At 43.5% G+C, this 23,936-nt stretch overlaps 1 protein-coding gene across 1 annotated transcript in view; it reads left to right on the forward strand.

Moving 5' to 3' along the window:
- Window positions 1-23,936, forward strand: part of CHD8 (chromodomain helicase DNA binding protein 8) — a 141,131-nt gene that overhangs the window by 22,535 nt on the left and 94,660 nt on the right. Inside the window, exon 4 of the mRNA XM_070954471.1 lies at window positions 15,864-16,762. Within this exon, the coding sequence (XP_070810572.1) occupies window positions 15,995-16,762 (768 nt within the window). The 5' untranslated portion in view covers window positions 15,864-15,994. The remainder of the gene's footprint in view (window positions 1-15,863; window positions 16,763-23,936) is intronic.

The raw sequence follows: 23,936 nt of genomic DNA on the forward strand, positions 1-23,936 counted from the left end.
ATCCAGGTTTTTAAGACTCTTTCTAGCAGGGTGGATAAAAATCAATGATTTTTTTTAAAAAAATCAAAAAAATCAGATTTTTTTTATTTAAATCGGATTTTTTTGATTTTTTTAAATTTATTTTAATAAAAAACTTTTGGGGTAAAAATCTATCGTAAGATAGTTTTCTATTTAAGATACATAAATAATTTAGTTTACTCAGCATGAAATGGAGCTTAGTTATGTAGCATGAGGCTGTATATTCTGCAACACTGGGACTATCGGTGAGTCAACAGTGGGTCAAAGGAGTAGCAGAGATGACAGTTGCTCTTTAAAAATTATGATTTAAATCGAGTTGATTTAAATCAAGCCTTTTTACTAGTGATTTAAATCATGATTTAAATTGTGATTTAAATCAACTCGATTTAAATCAAATCCACCCTGCTTTCTAGTATGGTCCATGATGAGTTTGTGAGTTAAGGAAGGTCTTTTGATAACTGTTCTCTTTTTTTTTTCCCCTTTGAATATATCGTCCTCATTTTTTCCCCCCTCTCATTCTGACATTATCCTGAGAATGTTAAAGGAATTCCCTGGGTTTTGATTTGAATCCCCTTAGCCGGAGCTATCGATTCGACCATAGGTTGGTTTCACATAATTTGACCCCCGGTTCGCCACGCACCAAAATGTGGCACATGCGCATGGCCTTCTGTGGGCGGCTTGCACGCATGTGCACATCTTAGAAAACATGGCTAAATAAGACGGCATAGCGCCGGGGTGGGCGGGCTCCCCCATCCGCAGGTCGCCACAACCGGTTTGCTTGAACTGGCTGAATCCCACCACTGAATTCGACCCATCGGTGGGGAACCTGTCCTCATTTCGCTACAATCCAATCCAAAAACATGGATGGAGAGAGGCAGTGATTGGCTCAAAGTCATCCAATGGGGACTGGAACTTACGGGTGGGAGTGGTCATGCATCCCTTGTCCTGCCTTGTCCTGTGTAAGAATGCCAGGTAGTTGGTCCTTGAAAGGCCCATCTTTCTGTTACTCCCTACCCCAAGGTCACTCCCTTTTCTCCGTCGTGTGATAGAGAGCGAACAAACAAACAAACAGTAGAGATAAAGAGAAATGGGGAGAAACGGAGGACAGTGGACTTTATTCAAAATTATTAGATTTATATCCGCTTCCATTTTGTGCCACTGAAGGCGGAGTACATAATACTCCCCATCTCCTGATTTTCCCCACCACTACAACAACCCTGTGAGGCGGATTGGATTGAGTCGGAGTGACTGGCCCCAAAGTCCTCCGACCTGCTTCTGTGCTTAAGGGGGAACTATAGGTCACTGCCTTTACAGTTTCTAATATTGCACTTAATCACAAATTAGCTGGAAAATGGTAGGTAGGCATAAATAGGTAGGTAGGTAGGTAGGTAGGTAGGTAGGTAGATAGATGATAGATAGATAGATAGATAGATAGATAGATAGATAGATAGATAGATAGATAGATGAGCGATAGAGAGATAAATAGCAATAGGACTTAGACTTATATACAGTACTTTTACAGCCTTTTCTAAGCGGTTTACAGAGTCAGCCTCTTGCCCCCAACAATCTGGGTCCTCATTTTACCCACCTCGGAAGGATGGAAGGCTGAGTCAACCTTGAGCCCGGTGAGATTGAAACTGCCAAATTGCAGGCAGCCGGCAGGCAGCAGAAGTAGCCTGCAGTACTGTACTCTTAACTGCTGCGCCACTGTGGCTACCTCAGATGGTTAGCAGGTAGGAAGAAAGAAGGAAGAAGGAAGGAAGGAAAGGGAGAGAGAGAGAAAGAAGAAAGAAAGAAGGTAGGTCGGTAGGTAGGTAGGTAGGTAGGTAGGTAGGTAGATAGATAGATAGATAGATAGATAGATAGATAGATAGATAGATAGATAGATAGATGATAGATAGATGGATAGATGATAGATAGATAGATAGATAGATAGATAGATAGATATTTACGGGACCGCCTACTACCACAAACAGCCTCCCACCGGCCGGTACGCTCTCATAGAGAGGTGCTCCTCCGGGTGCCGTCAGCCAAGCAGTGTCGACTGGCGGCCCCCAGGGGGAGGGCCTTCTCTGTGGGGGCACCCACTATCTGGAATGAAATCCCCCCGGAGATACGGAGGATCCCGGATCTGCGCACTTTCTGCCATGCTCTTAAGACCCTCCTATTCCAGCAAGCCACCCTGGCCTAATTTTCTCCCCTTTCTTTTAAATGTTTAAATTGGAATTTTAATTTGTTTTAAATTATTGGGATTTTTAATTGTCTTGAGCTAAATTATTTAATTTGGTTTTATGTTTCTAACTTTTGTATTTATGTATTTTATTTTATTCTGTACCTGTTCACCGCCCTGAGTCCTTCAGGAGTAGGGCGGTATATAAATTTAATAAAACATAAACAAAACATAAAAGATAGATAGATAGATAGATAGATAGATAGATAGATAGATAGATAGATAGATAGATAGATACCCTGTTTCCCCCAAAATAAGACATCCCCTGATAATAAGCCCAATTGGGCTTTTGAGGGCACGGCAATAAGGCCAAGTGCTTATTTCAGGGTTCAAAAATATTTAAGACAGTCTTATTTTTGTGGAAATAGGATAGATAGATAGATAGATAGATAGAGAGAGAGAGAGAGAGAGAGAGAGATAGAGAGATAGAGAGATAGATAGATGATGGATACATAGGTTGATATGTAGGTAGGTAGATAGATAGATGGATAGATGGATACATAGGTAGGTAGGTAGGTAGATAGAGGATAGATAGATAGATAGATAGATACATAGGTAGATAGAGATAGATAGATAGATAGATAGATAGATAGATAGATAGATAGATAGATGATGGATACATAGGTTGATAGGTAGGTAGGTGGATGGATGGATAGATGGATATATAGGTAGGTAGGTAGGTAGATGGATAGATAGATAGATAGATAGATAGATAGATGATGGATATATAGGTTGATAGGTAGGTAGATGGATGGATGGATGGATAGATAGATGGATATATAGGTAGGTCGGTAGATAGATAGATAGATAGATAGGTAGATAGATAGATGGATGGATACATAGGTAGATAGATAGATAGATAGATGATATAGACTGATATGGGCTGCAGTGTTTTTAATCAGCTAAGAGGCTCCTTCAATTTAACGTTAAGGATGCATAAGAAATTTAATAAAAGTGCTTATGGCAAGGGGAATTAACAAGATGTCACTTAGAAAAATTTCCTCCCCCCCGCTCCCACTCTTGGATAGGAATTTTCAAGATGATCTTAAGAAACAGGCCTGTCCTGTCTCAAAGTGAAACCCCCCCCCCCGCCCCCTTAAAGTGCTCTCCAGGTTCCTGAGTCATTTCCTCAACCCCCAAGATTAGCCAAGGGTGAACTGATCAAGCCTGACCTGATTTAAACTTTAATGGGGTTACACCACCACCCCCCCCCCCCAAAAAAAAACCATCAAGAATGCACAGATAACGGGCAGAGGGGTGAGCATTTTTATGTATTTATTTAATTTTTTTTTTTAAAAAAAGGAAGAGCCGGGAGAGACGACTGGGGTGTACAATAACACACTCGCATATCAGTAGGTATATAGGACCTTGATGTTTGGGGTTTTTGTGTGTGTGTGTGCTGTTCTTTTGTGTGTATGTTGGAGCGCTCGCTCGCTTTGCCCCCCCCCTCCGCCCCCCCAGTCGAGCAGCTCCGGCCAAAATGACATACAAGGAATGAGATGAAAGAATGCAAAGGAGCAGCCCCTGAGGAGGGGGCAAAGCTGCCCTCTCCCCTCCTCTCCCCTCTGCAAGGAGAACGGGAAGAAGGTTGGCTGGCTGGCAGATGCTTGTGTCTGGCTAGCTGGCGTGTGCGTGTGGGGTGGGGGGAGGGAGTACTGGCAGGCCCCCAGCTCCTCCTCCTCCTCCTTCTCTTCTTCCCTCCTCCTTGTGCTGTGTGCTGGAGCCCGCCCGGAGGCTCGGAGGAGGAGGAGCTGCTGCTGCTAACCAGGCTTGGGTAGGATCCAGGATCCCCGCTCGGGGTTGGTGGGAGACCTTGAGGGCAGGCAGGCGGGGAGTAAGAAAGAAAGCGACGTCCAGCGAAAAGGGGAAAACGGGGTGGGGGGGAAGGAAGGAAGGAAGGAAGGAAGGAGGGAGGGAGGGAGGGAGGGAGCAAAATGCAGATGACGAGAGCTTGGTAAGCGAGGGAAAATTAGAAGCCCCCCCTCCCTCCCTTCCCAGCAAAGCTGGGCGGAGGCATTGGGAAGGAATGGTGCATACGGATTTCGTGGGGTGAAGGGGAAGGATGTGAACGACAGCAGGTTGGGTTTGGTCGGGGGGGGGAGAAGAGAAGTGGCAGCTTACCTGCGGCCCTCCGTGGCGAAGAAGGGGGAGAGGGAGAGAGCGAGCGTAGCAGGGGCCGGGTGGGTGGAAGAGACATCGGAGGGGAGTGACTGATCCCCCCCCCCATTGAGTGGATGAGGATTAAGGGAAGAACAGAGGAGGCTGAGGAGGAGGAAGAGGATGTCGGGAGGGCAGCTGGGCTGCAGGTGGAAAGAGGAAGGGGCCTGGAGATAGAGGAAGGTGGAGTGTGGAGTAACTGCCAGGCCTGGCAGCGGCGGGTAGCGGAGGGGGTGTTGAGGAGGAATTGATACGCCTCCCTCCCATCCACCCACCCCCAATGCATTGCCATGAAAATTATGGAAATAGGAGAGAAAACACCCCTGTGGAGGTTATTAAGGGGAAAAATCTGGTGGGGGAGGTGGGGTACGCAGATCAGCACAGGTTTCCGGGGTTGAGGAAAGTGGAAGGTAGAATATCTGGAGCTCGGTGGTTGAACCCAGGGGTCCTGGGCGAGCTCTCTGAGGCTTGGCGGCTTTTCTTGCAGACCCTTCACGAACCAAACTAGGTAACGTCATCAGGGGAAGTTGGGAGGCAAGGAGAAATCAAACATTTAGGTGGTGGGGGTGGTGGGGACTCAGCCGAACCGGACACATCCAGAAAAGATAACTTGGGCCAGGAGGTCGCGATGGGCAGCAGAATGGAGAACGATAGCAAGCTTTGGACTCTGTGGGAAGAGGGGGGAGGATCCAGTTCCTGTCCGAGGCTTGTTGGTATCCCTAGATCAGCGCCCCCTCCCCCCCCAATCTTTTGGGGGCACAAGGAACCGGTTCCGTGGAGAGAGATTTTTTTCCGTGGACCGGAGGAAACATGATTTCGTGCGCTGCCTGCATTCCGCGGATGGGGCTTCGCTTGTTGGCGTGGTCCAGTTTCTGGCATGCCGTGGACCAGTGCTGGTCCATGGACCACGGGTGGGGGGATCTCTGCCCTAGATCACACTGATCAGTTGAAGGGTCAGTTTTGAACTCTTTGGGCCTGAGGTAAGGAACCCATTTGTTTTATCTACGGAGAGTATTTTGAGACTGGGATTCAGCCAGTTCGCACCACTTCGGGAGAACCGGTTGTTAACTTTCTGAGCAGTTTGGTGAACAGGTTGTTGGAAGAAATTATTCGGGCAGAGAACCGGTTGTTAAATTATTTGAATCCCACCACTGGACGCAAGTCTTGGCTATTTGAGAAGCCTTCTGGAGTCCGGTCTTAGATTAAATCCTCCTCATCCGTTCCCATCAGGGTCAAGATCTTAAACGACAATTGAAAACTTAGTATTTTATTCTGAGGAATGTTAGAAATAATGTTTCTAAACCTCTCGCGTTTCCCTCCCTCCCTCGAGATCATTTAATGGTAACATGCAGTTCATTTAAACTCTTATTTTTTTAAAAAAAAGAGATTGGAAAAACATTTGTCTGAAATGCTTTAGGGTCTCCGGCTTGAGCAAAAGGGGTTGGACTAGAAGATCTCCAAGGATCCCTTCCAATGCTGTTATTCTAAACGAGGACCCAGATTGTTGGGGGCAAAGAGGCTGACTCTGTAAACCTCTTAGAGAGGGGCTGCAAAGCACTGTGAAAGCGGTATACAAGTCTTAAGTGCTATCGCTATTTATTAGTCAGGTAAAATGCAAATGATTCCAACTTTTGTAGATGATTTTCTCATGGACATCCCTTTTTAGGGAAACTGGGACCTGGGCTTTCCCCTTTTTACAGTGGCCAGTTTAATCCTTGGGGTTATGGGTGAAGAAAGAGGGGGTGATTTGGCACAAAAGCTTTTGAATTGATACCTGCCTGTGAAAAAATTACAAAAAAAAACCATGGTTCCAGTTCTAGAAAAATAAATAAATAAATGGATATATTTCATCCCTGAAACACTTTCTCGACCATGCGAGTTTCATCTCAAATGTTGAGTTCCTTCGATATATATTAAAAAAAAAATAACTATCTCTAATATTACTGGATATCATCCTTAAACTTTCTGTGCCTTGCTTCCACGCCTTTTTCGTAAATTCTTCCAACAGTGGATTCTGCAACGACACTGGTTTTTACGGTTTTGAGTAAACTGAGTGAATTTGTCTTCGATTAACACTTTTAGAACTCGAGTGAAATCCCTCACTCCTGCTATTTCCAAATGCAATGGGCAGGAAAATGAGATGAAGTTCTACTATAGTAAGATTTGCAGTAGTCCAGCAAGTTTCCGGTAGTTCTAACATCGGTGATTTAAAAAAAACCCAAATTTCCTCCCAGCCAGTAGAAATTAAGAAAACCTGTGCTTGAAAGTTTTATATTCTCTAGTTCTGATACCAAAATTAGTTCCTTTTTTAATATTTTACCTTTGTTTAATAATTTTTTTTACCTTCCCCCCCCCCCACTTCTGTCATTATTTTTACCCCCCAACTTCTGTTGGTGAACCTTGTGGTTTTAAATGAAAAACAAAGTAGATTTTAGAAGTGTATAATCCACTTTGATTTTTTTTTTTTTTATTAAAGGGGCTATTCGTTTATATTATGATTTCTCCCGGAATTCATTCAAAAAGTCAGAAATAAAAATTCAGCCCGTGAGCTGTAACCAGATTAAAATATACCATTTTCGATACCTCTGCTGCATTAACTGATTTTCTGCATGTGGAAAGATGGTATATGGGAGGGATGGTGATTTTTTTTTAAAAAAAATGCGGGATTTCCTAGTTTTCCGTTTTCCATATTGTCTGTGGAAATTAGAGAAGTGAGAGTTATATCAAGGACATCATCTCTACAAACATGTATTTAGTTGGATGTAACTGCCCTGCATTGAGCATTAATCTTTTATTTACGTACAGGTAGTCCTTGACTGTTTAGTGACCAAACTTTGAACCGTCATTTAGTGGCCGTTCGAAGTTACAATGGCACTGAAAAAAGTCACTTATCCAGGGGCGGGTTTCACTTACCTTTACCACCGATTCGCCGCGCACGCTCGTTTCTCGCACGTATGTGCTGTTTACGCATGCACCTGGCCTTCCGTGCATGCGCCTTACAAGCATGCATCCAGCCTCGAAAACATGCCTAAATAGCACAGCTTGGAGCCGCGGGGGCAGAGGGGGCGGGCCCACCTGCGATCGCCGCTACCGGTTCGTGCGAACCGGCTGAATTCCACCTCTGCTTTTGACTGTTTTTCACACAACTGTTGCAGCTTCCCCATGGTCACATGATCAAAATTTGGATGCTTGGCAACCGACCCATATTTACGACGGCTGCAGTATCCCAGGGTCGTGTGATTTCCCCCTATTGCGACCTTCCGGCAAGCAAAGTTAACAGATTTACCGAACTATCGCGTTAGTAGTTTAACAACGGCAGTGATTCGTTTAATAACTCTGGCAAGAAAGGTGGTAAAACTCACTTAACAAATATTTCTGCTCTCAACAGAAATTTTGGGATCAAGTTGTGGTCGTACAGTCTTCAACCGGGGAGGGAAAACATTTCCTTGCATTCCTGTTTTTCTTGATGTATACATATTACGCAGTCCAGATTTTATGAATGATACTCCAAATATGAGCCGCAGTGGTTAAAGGGCAGTACTGCAGGCTACTTCTGCTGCCTGCCGACTGCAGTTCTTATATACCGTCTTATATGTTTTTGAACCCTGAAATAAGGGCTTGGCCTTATTGCCGTGCCCTCAAAAGCCCGATTGGGCTTATTATCAGAGGATGTCTTATTTTGGGGGAAACAGGTTATCTGTCTGTCTGTCTGTCTGTCTGTCTGTCTGTCTGTCTGTCTATCTACCTACCTACCTACCTACCTACCTACCTATCTACCTACCTTCTTTCTTTCTTTTTTTTCCTCTCTCTCTCCCTTTCCTCCTTTCCTTTCCTTTCCTTTCCTTTCCTTTCCTTTCCTTTCCTTTCCTTTCCTTTCCTTTCCTTTCCTTTCCTTTCCTTTCCTTTCCTTTCCTTTTCCTTCCTTCTTTCTTTCCTTCCTTCCTTCCTTCCTTCCTTCCTTCCTTCCTTCCTTCCTTCCTTCTTTCTTCCTACCTACCTACCTACCTACCTACCTACCTACCTACCATCTGAGGTAGCCACAGTGGCGCAGCAGTTAAGAGTGCAGTACTGCAGGCTACTTCTGCTGACTGCCGGCTGCCTCCAACTTGGCAGTTTGAATCTCGCCAGGCTCAAAGTTGACTCAGCCTTCCAGCCTTCCGAGGTGGGTAAAATGAGGACCCAGATTGTTGGGGGCAAGAGGCTGACTCTGTAAACCGCTTAGAGAGAGGGCTGTAAAGCACTGTAAAGCGGTATATAAGTCTTAAGTGCTATTGCTATAAATCGGAGGATATTGAAAAATCTTGCAGAAACAGATTGGCATTTGCAAAAAAAAAGAAGGAAAGAAAGAAAGAAAAGTTCTCTGTAGCCTTTGCTGAATTTCTCATCCTTTCTTTGCTTCAGTGACTCACGCAAGAAAACCTCACACAAATTCAGTAATCGCAAAACAGGTTGGAGCAGGAGAGCAACACAAATTTATAGAGAAGAAAAGAAGAGGGCTATTACGACGGTATCAATTACGTTATAAAAATGGTTGTTTTGAAAAAATGGGTCATTTTTTTTCCTAAACGATAGGCAGTCGGTATAATACATTCATAGCTATCTGTCGTGGTCCGTTCAGAAGGTTTTGCTTCGATTTTTAGACCCCGAGGAATGAATTTTTAAATTTTTAGTCCCATTGGGCATTATATTATAACATAATGTATTAAACATGATACATTTGGAGATTTTCCTCTCCTTTTTTCATAAATGATTCTGATTTGTTCAAAGAAGACAGGGCTGATAATTGAATTGTAGAGCTATAGGAAAAGTTCTCGTATATTAGCATCAGGTATTATTTTTTTTTAATTTGATTTATATGCCGCCCTTCTCCGGAGACTCAGGGCAGCTTACAATGCGTTAAGCAATAGCCTTCATTCTTTTGTATATTTATATACAAAGTCAGCTTATTGCCCCCACAAACTGGGTCCTCATTTCACCTACCTTAGAAAGGATGGAAGGCTGAGTCAACCTTGAGCCTTGGAGAGATTCGAACCAGCAGAAATTGCAGGCAGCTGTGTTAATAACAGGGTGCATTAACCACTGTGCCATCAAGGCTCTTCTGGGAGTTGAAGTCCACTCCTCTTTAAGTGGCCAAGGGGCTGACTCGAGAATTCTGGGAGTTGAAGTCCACACCACTTCAGGTGGCCAAGGGGCTGACTCGAGCATTCTGGGAATTGAAGTCCATACCTCTTCAGGTGGCCAAGGGGCTGACTCGAGGATTCTGGGAGTTGAAGTCCACACCTCTTCAAGTGGCTGATTTGAGAATTCTGGGAGTTGAGGTCCACATCTCTTCATGTGATCAAGGAGAGGGAGGGAGAGAGAGAGAGAGAGAGAGACTGCTTTAAACCATTAACCTTCATTACTTTCTATTTAATTTGTCTGTTTTAATAACATGCTGAGGTTGCCTTTTATTTTAATTTCACGTTGGTAAATTCCACTTGAGTGTGCTTCAGGATAGGCCTCTGACAACTTGTGATCTACTTAGGTAAGACATTAGATGCGAGCTACTAAGTCTGTAAGAGACTGGCCAAATTAAAAGAATAAATACGCCTATCTGTTTTTAACTAGTCCCAAATAGGCAACTAAAACAAAATGGCTTCTGAATCCCTACATGGGACGCCATCTGTCTTGGATGGAAGAGGGGTGTCTTTAGGCTGGCTCTGTTTGTCTCATGAGCTTATTTCATTGGAGATAGATTATAGATGGATGGATGGATGGATGGATAGATAGATAGATAGATAGATAGATAGATAGATAGATAGATAGATAGATATGCATGCTTCATTGCTTGGGGGAAAGCTACAAATCTCATATTTGGTTAAGGATGGGTGGAGGTCTCCCTTCCTCTTATAGTTTTTCAGGCTGGACCCGGAGAAAGCAGCCAACTCGTCCAAAATTCTTGAGTGGAGATGGTAGAAACAAGACTTGGTCTACCTTAATTTCCTCTTCGGCAGAAGCTACTTGGAGAGCTGCCACAGATTTCTGCATTACGGCGAGACGCCATAGAATATCACCTTCGTTGATCTGCGAAAGCTTGTCGGCACAGTTTAAGATGAGCGAAGTCACAAGCTTTCAAATGGCAGCGCGGGTGATGCAGCCTTCGACATAATTGCCGGTGGCCCTTTTTTTTTTATTTTATTTTTTATTTTGCTATAATATCAGAGGCCTACTTAATAAATAGCAAACACACACACACATGTTCCTCACTCTAACAAAAATATTAACCCGGAAGAAAAGATTATAATTCACCCGCTGCATTTCTTTTTTTTTTTCTTTTTTTTTTGAAATAATTTTTATTGCAATTTTCCTTTACACAACTCTAGTACATAAGCAACAGACTGTCATTTTTGTATACTTCGGATCAGCATTCCATACAATATATACATTCAATATCTAGTCCTCAATAGCCTTGTGTATATTTCCAATTTTTATTTCTATTATCTATTCAAGTGTACCGTTTTTCCCAAACCACCTAAAATTCCGAATCCTCTTTTTCTTTTAGTTCTAGGGAAAGTTTATCCCTTTCGGCACATTCATATATCTTCTGAATGATCAATCCCTCTGGTGGTGTATTGGGTTCCTTCCAATATTGCGCGAACGCAATTCTTGCCGCTGTTAATATGTGTAGAATCAAATATCTTTCTTTCAAATTTTGTTTTAAGTATTCCCAGGAGAAATGTTTCCAGGTTTAGTTCTATTTGACATTTTATTGTCTCTTGTAGCCATCCTTGTATCTTAGTCCAGTACTTTTTCGTTTCAGGACATAGCCACCAAGCATGAAAGAATGTACCTTGACATTGGTTACATTTCTAACATTTTGGGCTTAAATTCGAGTACATTTTAGCCAGCCTTGCTGGGGCTAGGGACCAAAAGCATTTTGTATTGATTTTCCTTATAAGCAGCGGATTTTGTTATAGTGTAATTTTTGTTCCAAATTCTTTCCCAATCCTCTAAATCTATATTATGCCCTATGTTTTCAGCCCATGCAATCATCGGTTCTTTCACTACCACCACTATCAAATTCTAATTCACCAGTTGCATTTCTATCAACTGTTAATTTGGGGGTTTTGTTTTCTTTTTTATTGGTGAGATTAGCCTTTATTTGGGGGCATTTTTCATGGCAATGATGCCAAGAAGTCATTCCAGCTATATACCCGTTTGTGATTCTGGGTACGGCAGAGAATCTACGCAGGCCGAAATCAAATCAAAATACACCAGAAGTAAAGCCATTCCAAATAGTACCACAGGAAATTTCTTCTTCTTCTAGTGCCATATCCGTCATCGGACATTGGCAATCCTATTTTTATCAACTGCCGCACGAAAAAAGTGCTGCTGAGTTTTGTCCAAACCGGTCCCTTAGATTTTGAAGCCATGAGGTAGTTGTTCTGCCTGGACCTCATTTGCCTCCAATCTTTCCTTTTGTCAACCCAGCTTAGACGTAACAACCGCCTATAAATCCACATTTCAAATGCTTCTAGTCTCTTCAAGTGGCTTTCTGTCAGAGACCAACTCTCCACTCCATAGAGCAGGATAGAAAAGATGTAGCATCTGACAAAGTCTCATTTTCAATTTTAGGCTTATGTCGTGACTACAGAAGACATTTTTCATTTTGTTGTTACGTCTAAGCCGGGTTGACAAAATCAGAAATGAGGTGGTGATAAACTGCCTGGAAAAGCCAAAGGAAAATCATCAAAACCATTAAAAAGCGAAAGTTAGAATATTTCGGACATGTGATGCGACACCCGCTTTTTAATGGTTTTGATGATTTTCCTTTGGCTTTTCCAGGCAGCTTATCACCACCTCATTTCTGATTTTGTCAGCCCAGCTTAGACGTAACAACCGCCTATAAATCCACATTTCAAATGCTTTTAGTCTCTTCAAGTGGCTTTCTGTCAGAGACCAACTCTCCACTCCATAGAGCAGGATAGAAAAGATGTAGCATCTGACAAAGTCTCATTTTCAATTTTAGGCTTATGTTGTGACTACAGAATTTTTTATTTTGAAGAACGCCGTTTGAGCTTGTCTCTAGCCTTGTCTCTACTTCAGTGGACATGTCCCAGCTGAGGAGGAAATAGGTAAAGGTAAAGGTTCCCCTCGCACATATGTGCTAGTCGTTCCCGACTCTAGGGGGCGGTGCTCATCTTCGTTTCAAAGCCGAAGAGCCAGCGCTGTCGGTAGACGTCTCCGTGGTAATGTGGCCGACATGACTAAACGCCAAAGGCGCACAGAACACTGTTACCTTCCCACCAAAGGTGGTCCCTATTTTTCTACTTGCATTTTTTAGGTGCTTTCGAACTGCTAGGTTGGCAGAAGCTGGGACAAGTAACGGGAGCTCACCCCGTTACGCAGCACTACCACTGAACTGCCGACCTTTTGATCGATAAGCTCAGCGTCTTAGTCACTGAGCCACCGCTTGCTTGAAGAGGAAATATGACATTATCATGTCATCAGTTGTTTTATAAAAGTTGCCAACGGGACCTCAATTTTGGGGCGCGTTCTGTTTGAGGTTGAAAAAAATGATTGGCCTTACAATGCAGCGTTTTGCCCAGTTAAGGGTTACAAAAGATTGGAGAGTTTTAGCAGAAGATAGATGTCCTGCACATCGAAAGCTGAATCAGCACATGGAAGTAGAAATGTGTTCTGGAAATTGTGGTCAGGGGTATACTTCTCCCGCACGGCTGTTCGTAGAAAAAGCACCGCTCCCTGTTTAATAGTGGATGGAATTAGAGTTTTTTTTTTCTTTGTTGCAAATGACCCATAGTGGCAACAGGATCGAGATGCATAGAGTCATGTGCGACACAGAAAAACGCTAGCAATAGGGTTCATCCGGTGAAGCTGATGGGAATGAGGTTTAGAACAGATTAAAGATAGATAGATAGATAGATAGATACATACATACATACATGATAGATACATGATAGATAGATAGATAGATAGATAGATACATACATACATGATAGATACATGATAGATAGATTACATGATGGATACTAGATGGATAGATGATAGATACATTATAGATAGATACATGATAGAAACATAATAGATACATTATAGATAGATACATACATGATAGAAGATAGATAGATAGATAAAATAGATTACATCATGAATACATAGATACAAGATAAATGATAGATACATGATAGATAGATACATGATAGATGATAGATAGATACATGATAGACAGATAGATAGATAGATAGATAGATAGATAGATAGATAGATAGATACACACACGATAGAGACATGATAGATTGATAGATGAGATACATGATAGATAAGAAAGGAAAGAGAAAAAGAAAGAAAGAAAAGAAGGAAGGAAGGAAGAAAAAAGAAAAAGAAAAGAGAATTTTTTTTTGGCCAAGTGTGATTGGACACACAAGGAATTTGTCTTTGGTGCATATGCTCTCAGTGTACATAAAAAGGAAAGATACATTCGTTAAGAATCATAAGGTACAACACTTAATGATAGTCATAGGGTCCAAATAAGCAATCCAATCATACTAGGAAACAATATAAACCGTAAGGATACAGCAACAAGTTACAATCATGCAATCATAAGTGGGAGGAGATGGGTGATAAAAACGATGAGAAGATTAATAGCAATAGTCATGCAGACTTAGTGAATAGTTTCACAGTGTTGAGGGAATTATTTGTTTAGCAGAGTGATGGCGTTCGGGAAAAAACTGTCCTCGTGTCTAGTTCTGGTGTGCAGTGCTCTATAGTGTCGTTTTGAGGGTAGGAGTTGAAACAGTTTTTGTCCCGGATGCGAAGGGTCTGTAAACATTTTCACAGCCTTCTTTTTGATGTATAGCAATAGCACTTACAGAGTTAGTCCTCAACTTCTGACCCACAATTGAGCCCAGAATTTAACTGATATTTAAGTTGCTAAGTGAAATATTTGTTAAGTGACTTTTCAACAATGTCTCTTGCCACCTATGTTATGTGAATCACCGCGCTTCTTAAATTAGTAATAAGCGGTTAAGTGAAACTGGTTTTCCCCATTAACTTTGCTTGTTTACAAGGTCGCAAAAGGGGATCACATGACTCGGGGACACAAATGTGAGTCAGTTGTCAAGCATCCGAATGTAAATGGTCATGCCGCAATGGTCGTAAGGGTGAAAAATGGTCATGAGTTAAGTTTTTTTCAGGGCCGTTGTAACTTTGAACGGTCACTGAACGAACTTTTGTCAGTCAAGGACTAACGGTATACCGCTTCACAGCGCTTTACCGCCCTCTCTAAGCGGTTTACAGAGTCAGCCTATTGCCCCCAACAATCTGGGTCCTCATTTTACCCGCCTCGGAAGGGATAGAAGGCTAAGTCAACCTTGAGCCGGTCAGGATCGAACTCCTGGCAGTTGGCAGAGTTAGCCTGCAATACTGCATTGTAACCACTGGGCCACCGCGGCTCATATATACAGGTAGTCCTCGACTTGCAATCCCAGTTGAGCCCCAAATTTCGGTTTGCTGAAGTAAATTTTGCTCCGTTTTACGGACTTTCTGGCCTCCGTTGTTAAAACGAATCACTGCCGTTGCTAAATTAGGAACACAGTTGTTAAGCGAATCCGGATTTCCCATGGATTTCGCTTGTCAGAAGGTCGCAAAAGGTCATCCATCACCTGACACACATACCCCCCAGGACATTGCGACCGTCATAAATACGAGTCGGTTTGCCAGGCCTCTGAAATTTGATCACATGACCATGGGGATGCTGTAACGGTCGTAAGTGTGGAAAAACGGTCGTCAGTCGCTTTTTTTCAGCCCCGTTGTAACCTCCAACGGTCACTAAAGGAGGGTTAGAGTTGACCCTAACCCTGCCTGTACTACTTCTCCACACAGCAAATGATCAAGCTGTAATTCGTGACGGTCAAATGTGGGGATGAACGATTTCTTAGATGGGATGTTTCTGGACAGCAGGGCCTCTCCAAGGCTACCAGTCACAATGTTGAGGAACAGGTTATTTTTCAAACTCTACTAGCGGGAGGAATGAGTAGAAAGCAGTGGTGAAATCTGAGCCGGTTTGCTACCGGTTTGCTTGTTGCGCATGCGCGCCACGTACCAAAAGGAGGCTTGGGAAGGTAAGTAGAACAGCGAGGGGGGGGGAATCAGCTGTGCGGCGTGATTTAGCTTCGCTAGGAAGCAGGATTTCCTGCTTTCTAGCAAAGCTAAACCGCGCCGCACAGCTGATCTTTTTTTAACTACCAGTTTGACCGAACTGGTAGGTTTTTTTTAATCACTCCGGTTCGCTTGAACCGGAGTGAACCAGTAGCATTTCACCCCTGGTAGAAAGGGCCTAAGCCTCCATCTCCTGCTTCCTAGCATCCATAACCATCTCTGTGTCAAACAAAGCTGGAATAAAATGAGAACCTGGGCTTAATGAGATGATGTTCTTAACCAATTATTTCTTCTTTTCCAGGCTGTCCCGGACAACGTGCGCCTTCCTTCATGAGGCGGAGCCTGCTTGATTGACAACTCTTGGATCAAGGAAGCGCAGTTGGGAAAGGGACTTCTCCGTCACCTCCTTCCTCAGACTCTTTTCCTTCGGCCATGGCTGACCCCATCATGGACCTCTTTGACGATCCTAACCTCTTTGGCTTGGACTTGACCGATGAGAGCTTTAACCAGGGCGCTCCAGACCCCATTGAAGAGGCCTTGGGACTTTCAGGGGCCACCTTAGACTCCTTAGCGGGGGGCTCCAAAGACCAGCAGGTAACCCCCCAGCCGGAGCCCTCCCAACCAGAGACCCTGCCCCTTCCCGATACGCGACCGGAGTCCGTGACCGAGCCGACCCAGCCAGATCAACCGGGTCTCCTACAGGTCCCTCAGGATCAAGAGGTTCTCAGCCAAGGCAACCCGTTCATGGGCGTCTCGTCGGCCACGACCGCCTCAACGGTCGTGCCCTCTTCTTCTGCCAGCGGGCAGCAAACCACCGTGCCCCCGCCGGCCCCCAAGATCGTCATCCTGAAAGCCCCAGCCGGAAGCTCCATGACCGGCGCTCATGTGGCCCAGATCCAAGCTCAGCCCATTGGGGCAGCCAACGGGGGCAAAGTGACCTTCGCCAAGGTCCTGACGGGAACCCCTTTGCGTCCCGGGGTCTCCATCGTCTCAGGCAATGCAGTGCTGGCCACCAAAGTGTCTCCTGGAGCCGGGGCGCCCGCGACACTCCACCGGTTGGTGCAACCCGGACGTCCCGTCAAGCAGCTAGTCCTGCAGCCCGTAAAGAGCCAAGCGGGAGGGAACACGGGAGCTACTCCGCTCAAACCTGCCGTGACTCTAACGTCGACTCCAGCTCAGGTGAGCACACAGTTCTTCCAGGTGAGGATGCAGCGACTTAACAACTTCTTTTACAGGTATTTTACAGTTTAACCGAGTTGGAAGGGGCCTTGAAGGTCATCTAGTCCAACCCCACCTCTCTCGCCCAAGAAGGAGACCCTACATCATTTCTGACAAACGACAGTCCAGTCTCTTCTTGAAAGCCTCCAGTGATGAAGCTCCCATAACTTCTGAACTTGTGTTCCATGGGTTGATTGTTCTCACTGTCAGAAAATTTCTCCCTTATTTCCAGGTTGAATCTCTCCTTGACCGGTTTCCATCCATTATTCCTTGTCTGGCCTTCAGGTGCCTTGACCCCCTCCTCTCTGTGGCAGCCCGTAAAATATTGGAACACTGCTATCATGTCTTCCCTGGTCCTTCTCTTCACTAGACTAGTCATGCCCAGTTCCTGTAACCGTTCTTCATATGTTTTGGTCTCCAGTCCCCTAATTATCTTAGTTGCTCTTCTCTGCACTTTTTCTAGAGTCTCAACATCTTTTTTATAGTGTGGTGACCAAAAATGGATGCAGCATTCTAGGTGTGGTCTTACTAAGGCTTTATAGAATGGTATTAGTTCCTCCCTTGATCTTGATTGTATCCCTCTGTTATTTATTTATTTATTTATTTATTTATTTATTTATTTATTTATTTATTTATTTATTCATTCATTCATTCATTCATTCATTCATTCATTCATTCATTCATTCATTCATTCATTCATTCATTCCGCCTTCTGCCACCAATAGCCTCCCACCGGCCAGTACGCTCGCACAGAGAGGGCCTCCTCAGGGTGCCGTCCGCCAGACAATGTCAGCTGGCGACCCCCAGGGGGAGAGCCTTCTCTGTGACGGCGCCCACCCTCTGGAACAACCTTCCCCCAGAGTTACGTACAATAACAGACCTCCGGATTTTTCGTCGGGCCCTGAAAACCTATTTATTTCAACTAGCTGGGCTGGCTTGAGTTAAATTTTAAATTGATTTTAAATTGGGTTGTTTTAATTTACGGCCAAAATATTTAATTATTTTAATACTGTTTTTAAATTTTGTATGCTCTGTTTTTACCTTGGCTGTGCACCGCCCTGAGTCCTATTTGGAGAAGGGCGGTATAGAAATTTAATAAATAAATAAAATAAATAAATAAATAATAAATAATAAATAATAAATAATAAATAATAAATAATAATAAATAAATAAATAAATAAATAAATAAATAAATAAATAAATAAATAAATAAATAAATTTATATACCACCCTTCTCCTATTGGACTCAGGGCGGTGGACAGCCAAGGATAAAAAAACATACCAATACAAAATTTAAAATCAATTAAAAGAATTATACAGCTTTGGACCACAATTTAAAACAATCCAATTAAATCCCAATTTACACTTAAAAAGAGCTAAAAAAGAGCTAAAAAAAGGGGGGGGGGTTCATGCCAGCCCTGCTTGATGGAAAAGAAAAGTGTTTAGGGCTCGGCGAAAGGCCCGGAGATCTGGTATCCTTCGTATCTCCGGGGGCAAATCGTTCCAGAGGGCAGGTGCTGCCACAGAGAAGGCCCTCCCCCTGGGGGTCGCCAGCTGACATTGCCTGGCTGATGGCACCCTGAGGAGTCCCTCTCTGTGGGAGCATACTGGTCGGTGGGAGGCAATCGGTGGCAGAAGGCGGTCTCGCAAATATCCAGGTCCGATGCCATGGAGCACTTTAAAAGTGGTGACCAACACCTTGAAGCGCACCCGGAAGACCACTGGAAGCCAATGCAGCTCGCGCAGGAGAGGCATCACATGGGAGCGCCCTCTTGCTCCCATAATCCCCCGCGCGGCCGCATTCTGCACCAGTTGGAGCCTCCGGGTGCTCCTCAAGTGGAGCCCCATGTAGAGACCTGATAGAAAGCCTCCCTGGCCGCCATATGCTCTTCCAAAGACAGCCGTGTATCCAGGAAGACGCCCAAGTTGTGAGCCCTCTCCATGGGGGCCAATGATTCGCCCCCAATAGCCAGCGTTGGCACCAGCTGGCTATATCGGGATGCCGGAAACCACAGCCACTTAGTTGTTAATGCAACTTAGGACTGCATTGGCTTTTTTGGCTGTTGCCACACACTGCTGGCTCATATTTAGCTGATTGTCCACAAAGACTCCAGATTCCCTCTCACAGTTACTGCTATTAAGCCTGGTTTCACCCAGCCTATATGTGTACTTTTGGTTTTTCTTGCCTAAGTGTTAAGTCTTTTACTTTTCTCTACATTGAATTGCATTTTGTTAGAGAGGACCTAGCGTTCCAGTCTGTCAAGATCCATCTGGATCTTGAGCCTATCATCTAGGGCAGGGGTCTGCAACCTTAAACACTCAAAGATCCATTTGGACCTGTTTTCCACAGAAAAGAAAACACCGGGAGCCACAAAACCCTTCCCGTGCCTGACTATTTCTTGAGCACCCACAAAACTAGCATATGTAGTTGAAGTAAACATTCTGTTGTCTTCTGAAACTTTTCTTGGATTTATCCATGATTGGCCTACTGGGGGTTGAAAAGCTCAATAAATCAGGTGCCGGCGGGTGTCGCATATATTGAGTGACAAGGAGCCGCAGCAGAGGGGTGAAAGAGCCACATGCGGCTCCAGAGCCACAGATTGCTGACCCCTGATCTAGGGTGTTGGCTATTCTTGCCAGTTTAGTATCACCTGCAAATTTGGTAAGTTCCCCTTCTATTCCCTCATCTAAGTCGGTTGGATCCAGGTGGGATGTGGCTCAGGGGTTATTAACACTTGGGAATTGAACCTGGGTCATTTCCAAGGACTTCCAATTCGAAAAGCTTGCGGTGTTGTTTCCGGGGAAAATTTTAAAAAGCAGGTTAGGGGGAAATGGAGCAAGTGGGTTTTATGTTCTTTTGGGGTGGGTTGACGGGGGGTGAGTGATTCCTAACACCTCCCTAACTGATTTTTCCTGCATTCTGATGGCAGCGTTGGTTGCAAAAGCAGGTAAAGTTGTTCCTCAACGTACGACTGCAGTTGAGGCTGACATTTCTGTTGTTAAGCAAGACCTCCTTCAAGCCAGTTGTACCCAGGGGTGAAATGCTCCCGGTTCGGACAGGATTGGGCGATCCGGTAGCGATTGTGGCAGATGGTTCTCATGCCCTCGTCACCTCCCGTCTGGACTATTGTAATGCTCTCTACATGAGGCTCCCCTTGAGGAGCACTCGGAGGCTCCAACGTGCGGATGGTGACGGGAGCGACGTGACGCTCCCATGTAACACCTCTCCTGCGCGAGCTGCACTGGCTCCCGGTGGTCTTCCGAGTGCGCTTCAAGGTTTTGGTTATCACCTTTAGAGCGCTCCATGGCTTAGGACCTGGTTATCTACGGGACCGCCTGCTACCACCAATAGCCTCCCACCAACCAGTATCCTCCCATAGAGAGGGGCTCCTCTGGGTGCCGTCGGCCAAACAATGTCGACTGGCGGCCCCCAGGGGGAGAGCCTTCTCTGTGGGGGCACCTACCATCTGGAACGAGCTCCCCCCGGAGATACAGAGGATCCCGGATCTGCGTATCTTCCGTCGCGCGCTCAAGATTTTCCTATTTCATCAAGCTGGCCTGACCTAAGTCTTTCCCCCTTTTTAAATGGAAATTTTAAATTTGTTTTTAAATTATTGGGGTTTTAAATTTGTTCAGCCAAATGATTTAATTCCTTTTATTTTATTTAAAATTTTGTATTTATATGTTTTATTCTATGGCTGTTCACCGCCCTGAGTCCTTCGGGAGTAGGGCGATATATAAATTCAATTTTTAAAAAAAAATGGTTCGGAGAACCGGTAGCGATGGCGGCGCGAGGCTCCGCCCACCCGCCTGAGTGTCGTTACTTCCTGCTTTTAAAAGGTAAAAATAAAGGCTCTGATGATTGCATGCCACAGCTGTGTTTGTCAGCCTTTTTTTTTACCTTTTAAAAGCGTTTTTTCACGCTATTCACCCAAAGTCCACATACAGGATAGTCCCCAATTTATGACCACAAAATGCCCAGGCTAAGCAAAGCAGTTTTGTCCCCTTTTACGACATTTCTTGCCACCGTTGTTCAGTGAATCGCTGCGGTTGTTAAGTCAGTAATGCGGTGGTTAAATGAACCTGGTTTTCCCCTTGACTTTTTCTTGTTAGAAGGTGATCACATTATCCCCGGATCCTGCAACGGTTCCTGTAAACGGGAATCAGATGGATTTTGATGATGTGGCTATGGGACGCCACAACGGTCACAAGTGTGAAAAAAGATTGTGTCACATTTTTCACATTGCTGTTTCAACTTGGAAGGAAGGAAGGAAAGAGGGAAGGAAAGAGAAAGAGAAAGAAAGGAAAAAGGAAGGAGGAAGGAAGGAAAGGGAGAGGATGAAAGAAAGGAAAGGAAAGGAAAGAAAGAGGAAGAAAAAAGTAAGGAGGAAGGAAGGAAAGAGAGAGAGGAAGAAAGAAAGGAAAGGGAAGGAAGGAGGGAGGGAAAGAAAAGAAAGAGTCTTAGCCTAATAAGAATCTTCGTAGCAGGTTGTATCTGGGGTTTTCATTCATCTAAAACAGGGATGCCAAACTCACGTTGTCACGTCGTCGTCACATGACGGATCGCAACTTTTTTCTCCTTCGCTAAACCGGGCGTGGGACGTGGTCAGCGTGTGACGCATCTGGCCCGCAGGCCGCGAATTTGACACCCCTGATCTAAAAGAAGCAATTCCAGTGAGTGCTATTGAGAAATAAAACAATTGTAGAATTAAAAGAGCACAGCCTGAGGCTTGAAATGGGCATGATTTTTTATGATACAATAAAGTTAAGGTTGATATAGATTTAAAAAATTGTCAGAAATACTGTATGGGATAGATGTAAACCTAGAATGTGACTTTATGGATCTCGGCACAAGAGTCATTTTATAGGAAAGAATTAACGTGGTTAACGTATTTAGAGTTGTTAAGAACATGGAGAATATAAGATGACGATCCATGCTGAGTTGCCTAATCAGCAGAGGCTTTTTTTTTCTTTTAAATGCCTCTGACGATCCCAGCTGAGTTGCCTGATCGTCAGAGGCTTTTAAAAGAAAAAAAAAGCCTCTGCCGATCAGGCACCTCAGCTGGGATCGTCAGAGCCCTTAGAAAGCATTTTTTTACAACCTCTTCGCCGAAGAGGTTGTAGAAAAAATGGTTTTAAAAGTAAAAAAAAAAAAAAATGGCCACGCCCACCCAGTCACATTACAACCCCCCCCCCACCAAGTCACGCCCACAGAACCGGTAGTAACAAATTTTAGATTTCACCACTGGTATAAATCATAAACATGCAATGGCCACAATGTATAAACTCTCGCTGAAATTTTAAATGGAGGACGAACAAGGCAAAAGAGTGTCTGATAAAATGGGCAAAGAATTTTGGACTGCACATATTGTTGAAACAGTGGGTACACCATGTGGCTGAAAGCATTGAAATTCACATCGTTATAACTTAAAACAGAATGAACACATACCAAATTATATACTGGTATGAGACTCCAGAACAATTGGCCAGGAATGTATAAGGGTACTTCAAATTTATGTTAGAAATGGGAGCAACACAAAAAGTCATTTTATGATGCTTGGGGGACTTGTGAAAAAGCCAATAAATAAATAAATAAATGGGTTAAAATACTGTATATATACTGATACAAAAAAAATAATAATTAAACATCAATATTCAAGTGAAACCAGAATTTTTCTTGTTGGGATTAATGGACAAAAAAAAAAAACTAGAAACAAGACATGGAAGATTTTTACATATGATCATTGCTGCAAGCATATTTGCATAGAAATGGAAAAATTCTGAAATACCCACAACATAGGAATGGTTGGTGAAGATGACCAAAACTAGCAAAAATGGAAAAAAAATTATTTGTTTGCCAAGAGAAAGATCAATACACATTTATTAGTGACTGGAAACTCCTTATAGATCTTTTGCTGAAAAAAAAAAGAAAAAAAATGAACTTGTGATTTATGGATATGTTGATTAGAAAGGGTAGCTTATGGAAGTGAAAAATCCTGTAATCTTAGAGAAGGTAAAATATAAATAATATATAATATTATATTTATATAATATAAAATTTAATATATATAATATATATAATTTATAATAAAACATAAAATATATATTTATATAAAAATATAAATATAAGGAGAATCCAAGACCTCGGTGCCTTCCACCGTGCCCTTAAAACCTTCTTTTTCCAGCAAGCCGGGCTGGCCTAACACTTTTTAAAATGTTTTTAATTGTTTGTTATTGTTTTTAATCATGGGGCCAAATTTATATATATCTTTTGAATTGCATTTTAATGTTTGTAGTTTATGCTTTTACTTGGCTGTTCACCGCCCTGAGTCCTCAGGGAGAAGGGCGGTATACAAATTTAAAAATAAATAAATAAAATAAACAAATGCAAAACTTATAACTCTTGTCAAAAAGACCAAAAACTGCTTCCTATGACAGCTTTTTCTATTTTTCCTTCTTATTCACTATTTTCTCTCATTTTCTTTGTTTCTTTTCTAATGTTTGTCTTGCCTTTTTTTTTTTGTCTTTTTAAAAAATTCTTCAATAAAAAAACAATGTTAAAAGTAAATAAAGTTCAGGCCACAGTTCTAAGGCAGTGTTTGTCAACATGGGGGAATTCTGGGAGTTGAAGTCCACACACCTTAAAGTTTCTAAGATTGAGAAACTTTAAGGTTTTAAGGCAGGGGTGTCAAACTTAAGGCCCACGGGCCAAATGCGGTCCACGGGGTACTTAGATCCGGCCCACGGGGCCGACCTGGAAACAGCAAAGGACTGCCCTGCGGTGCTTTGCAAACGAAAACGGAACTCGGGGGCCACACATGCCCCCCCATGCTCCATTTTCCTCCGCGACGGACTCCTGCAGCCGTTTGCCAGTGAAAACGGAGAAAGGGAAAGAGGAAAGAAAAAGAAGGAAAGATGGGAAAAGAGTAAGGAAGGGGAAATAAGGAAAGGGGGGAAGGAAGAAGAAAGAATGAAGAGGGAAGGAAAAAGAAGGATGGAAAGGAAAGAAGGAAGGAAGGAAGGAAGGAAGGAGATTATAATGAGAGTGAGGGAGAGTCTCAGGGAAGTCGTGCATTAGCACTTGGTGACCACAGGTGCCCCTCCCCCCCCCCGACATGAGTCCCATGTGATGCCCACACATCCAGCCCCGGCCCTC

Source organism: Pituophis catenifer, unplaced genomic scaffold (assembly GCF_029215685.1).
Source record: "Pituophis catenifer annectens isolate HBS135680 unplaced genomic scaffold, rPitCat1.0.hap2 SCAF_15, whole genome shotgun sequence".
NCBI lineage: Eukaryota > Metazoa > Chordata > Lepidosauria > Squamata > Colubridae > Pituophis > Pituophis catenifer.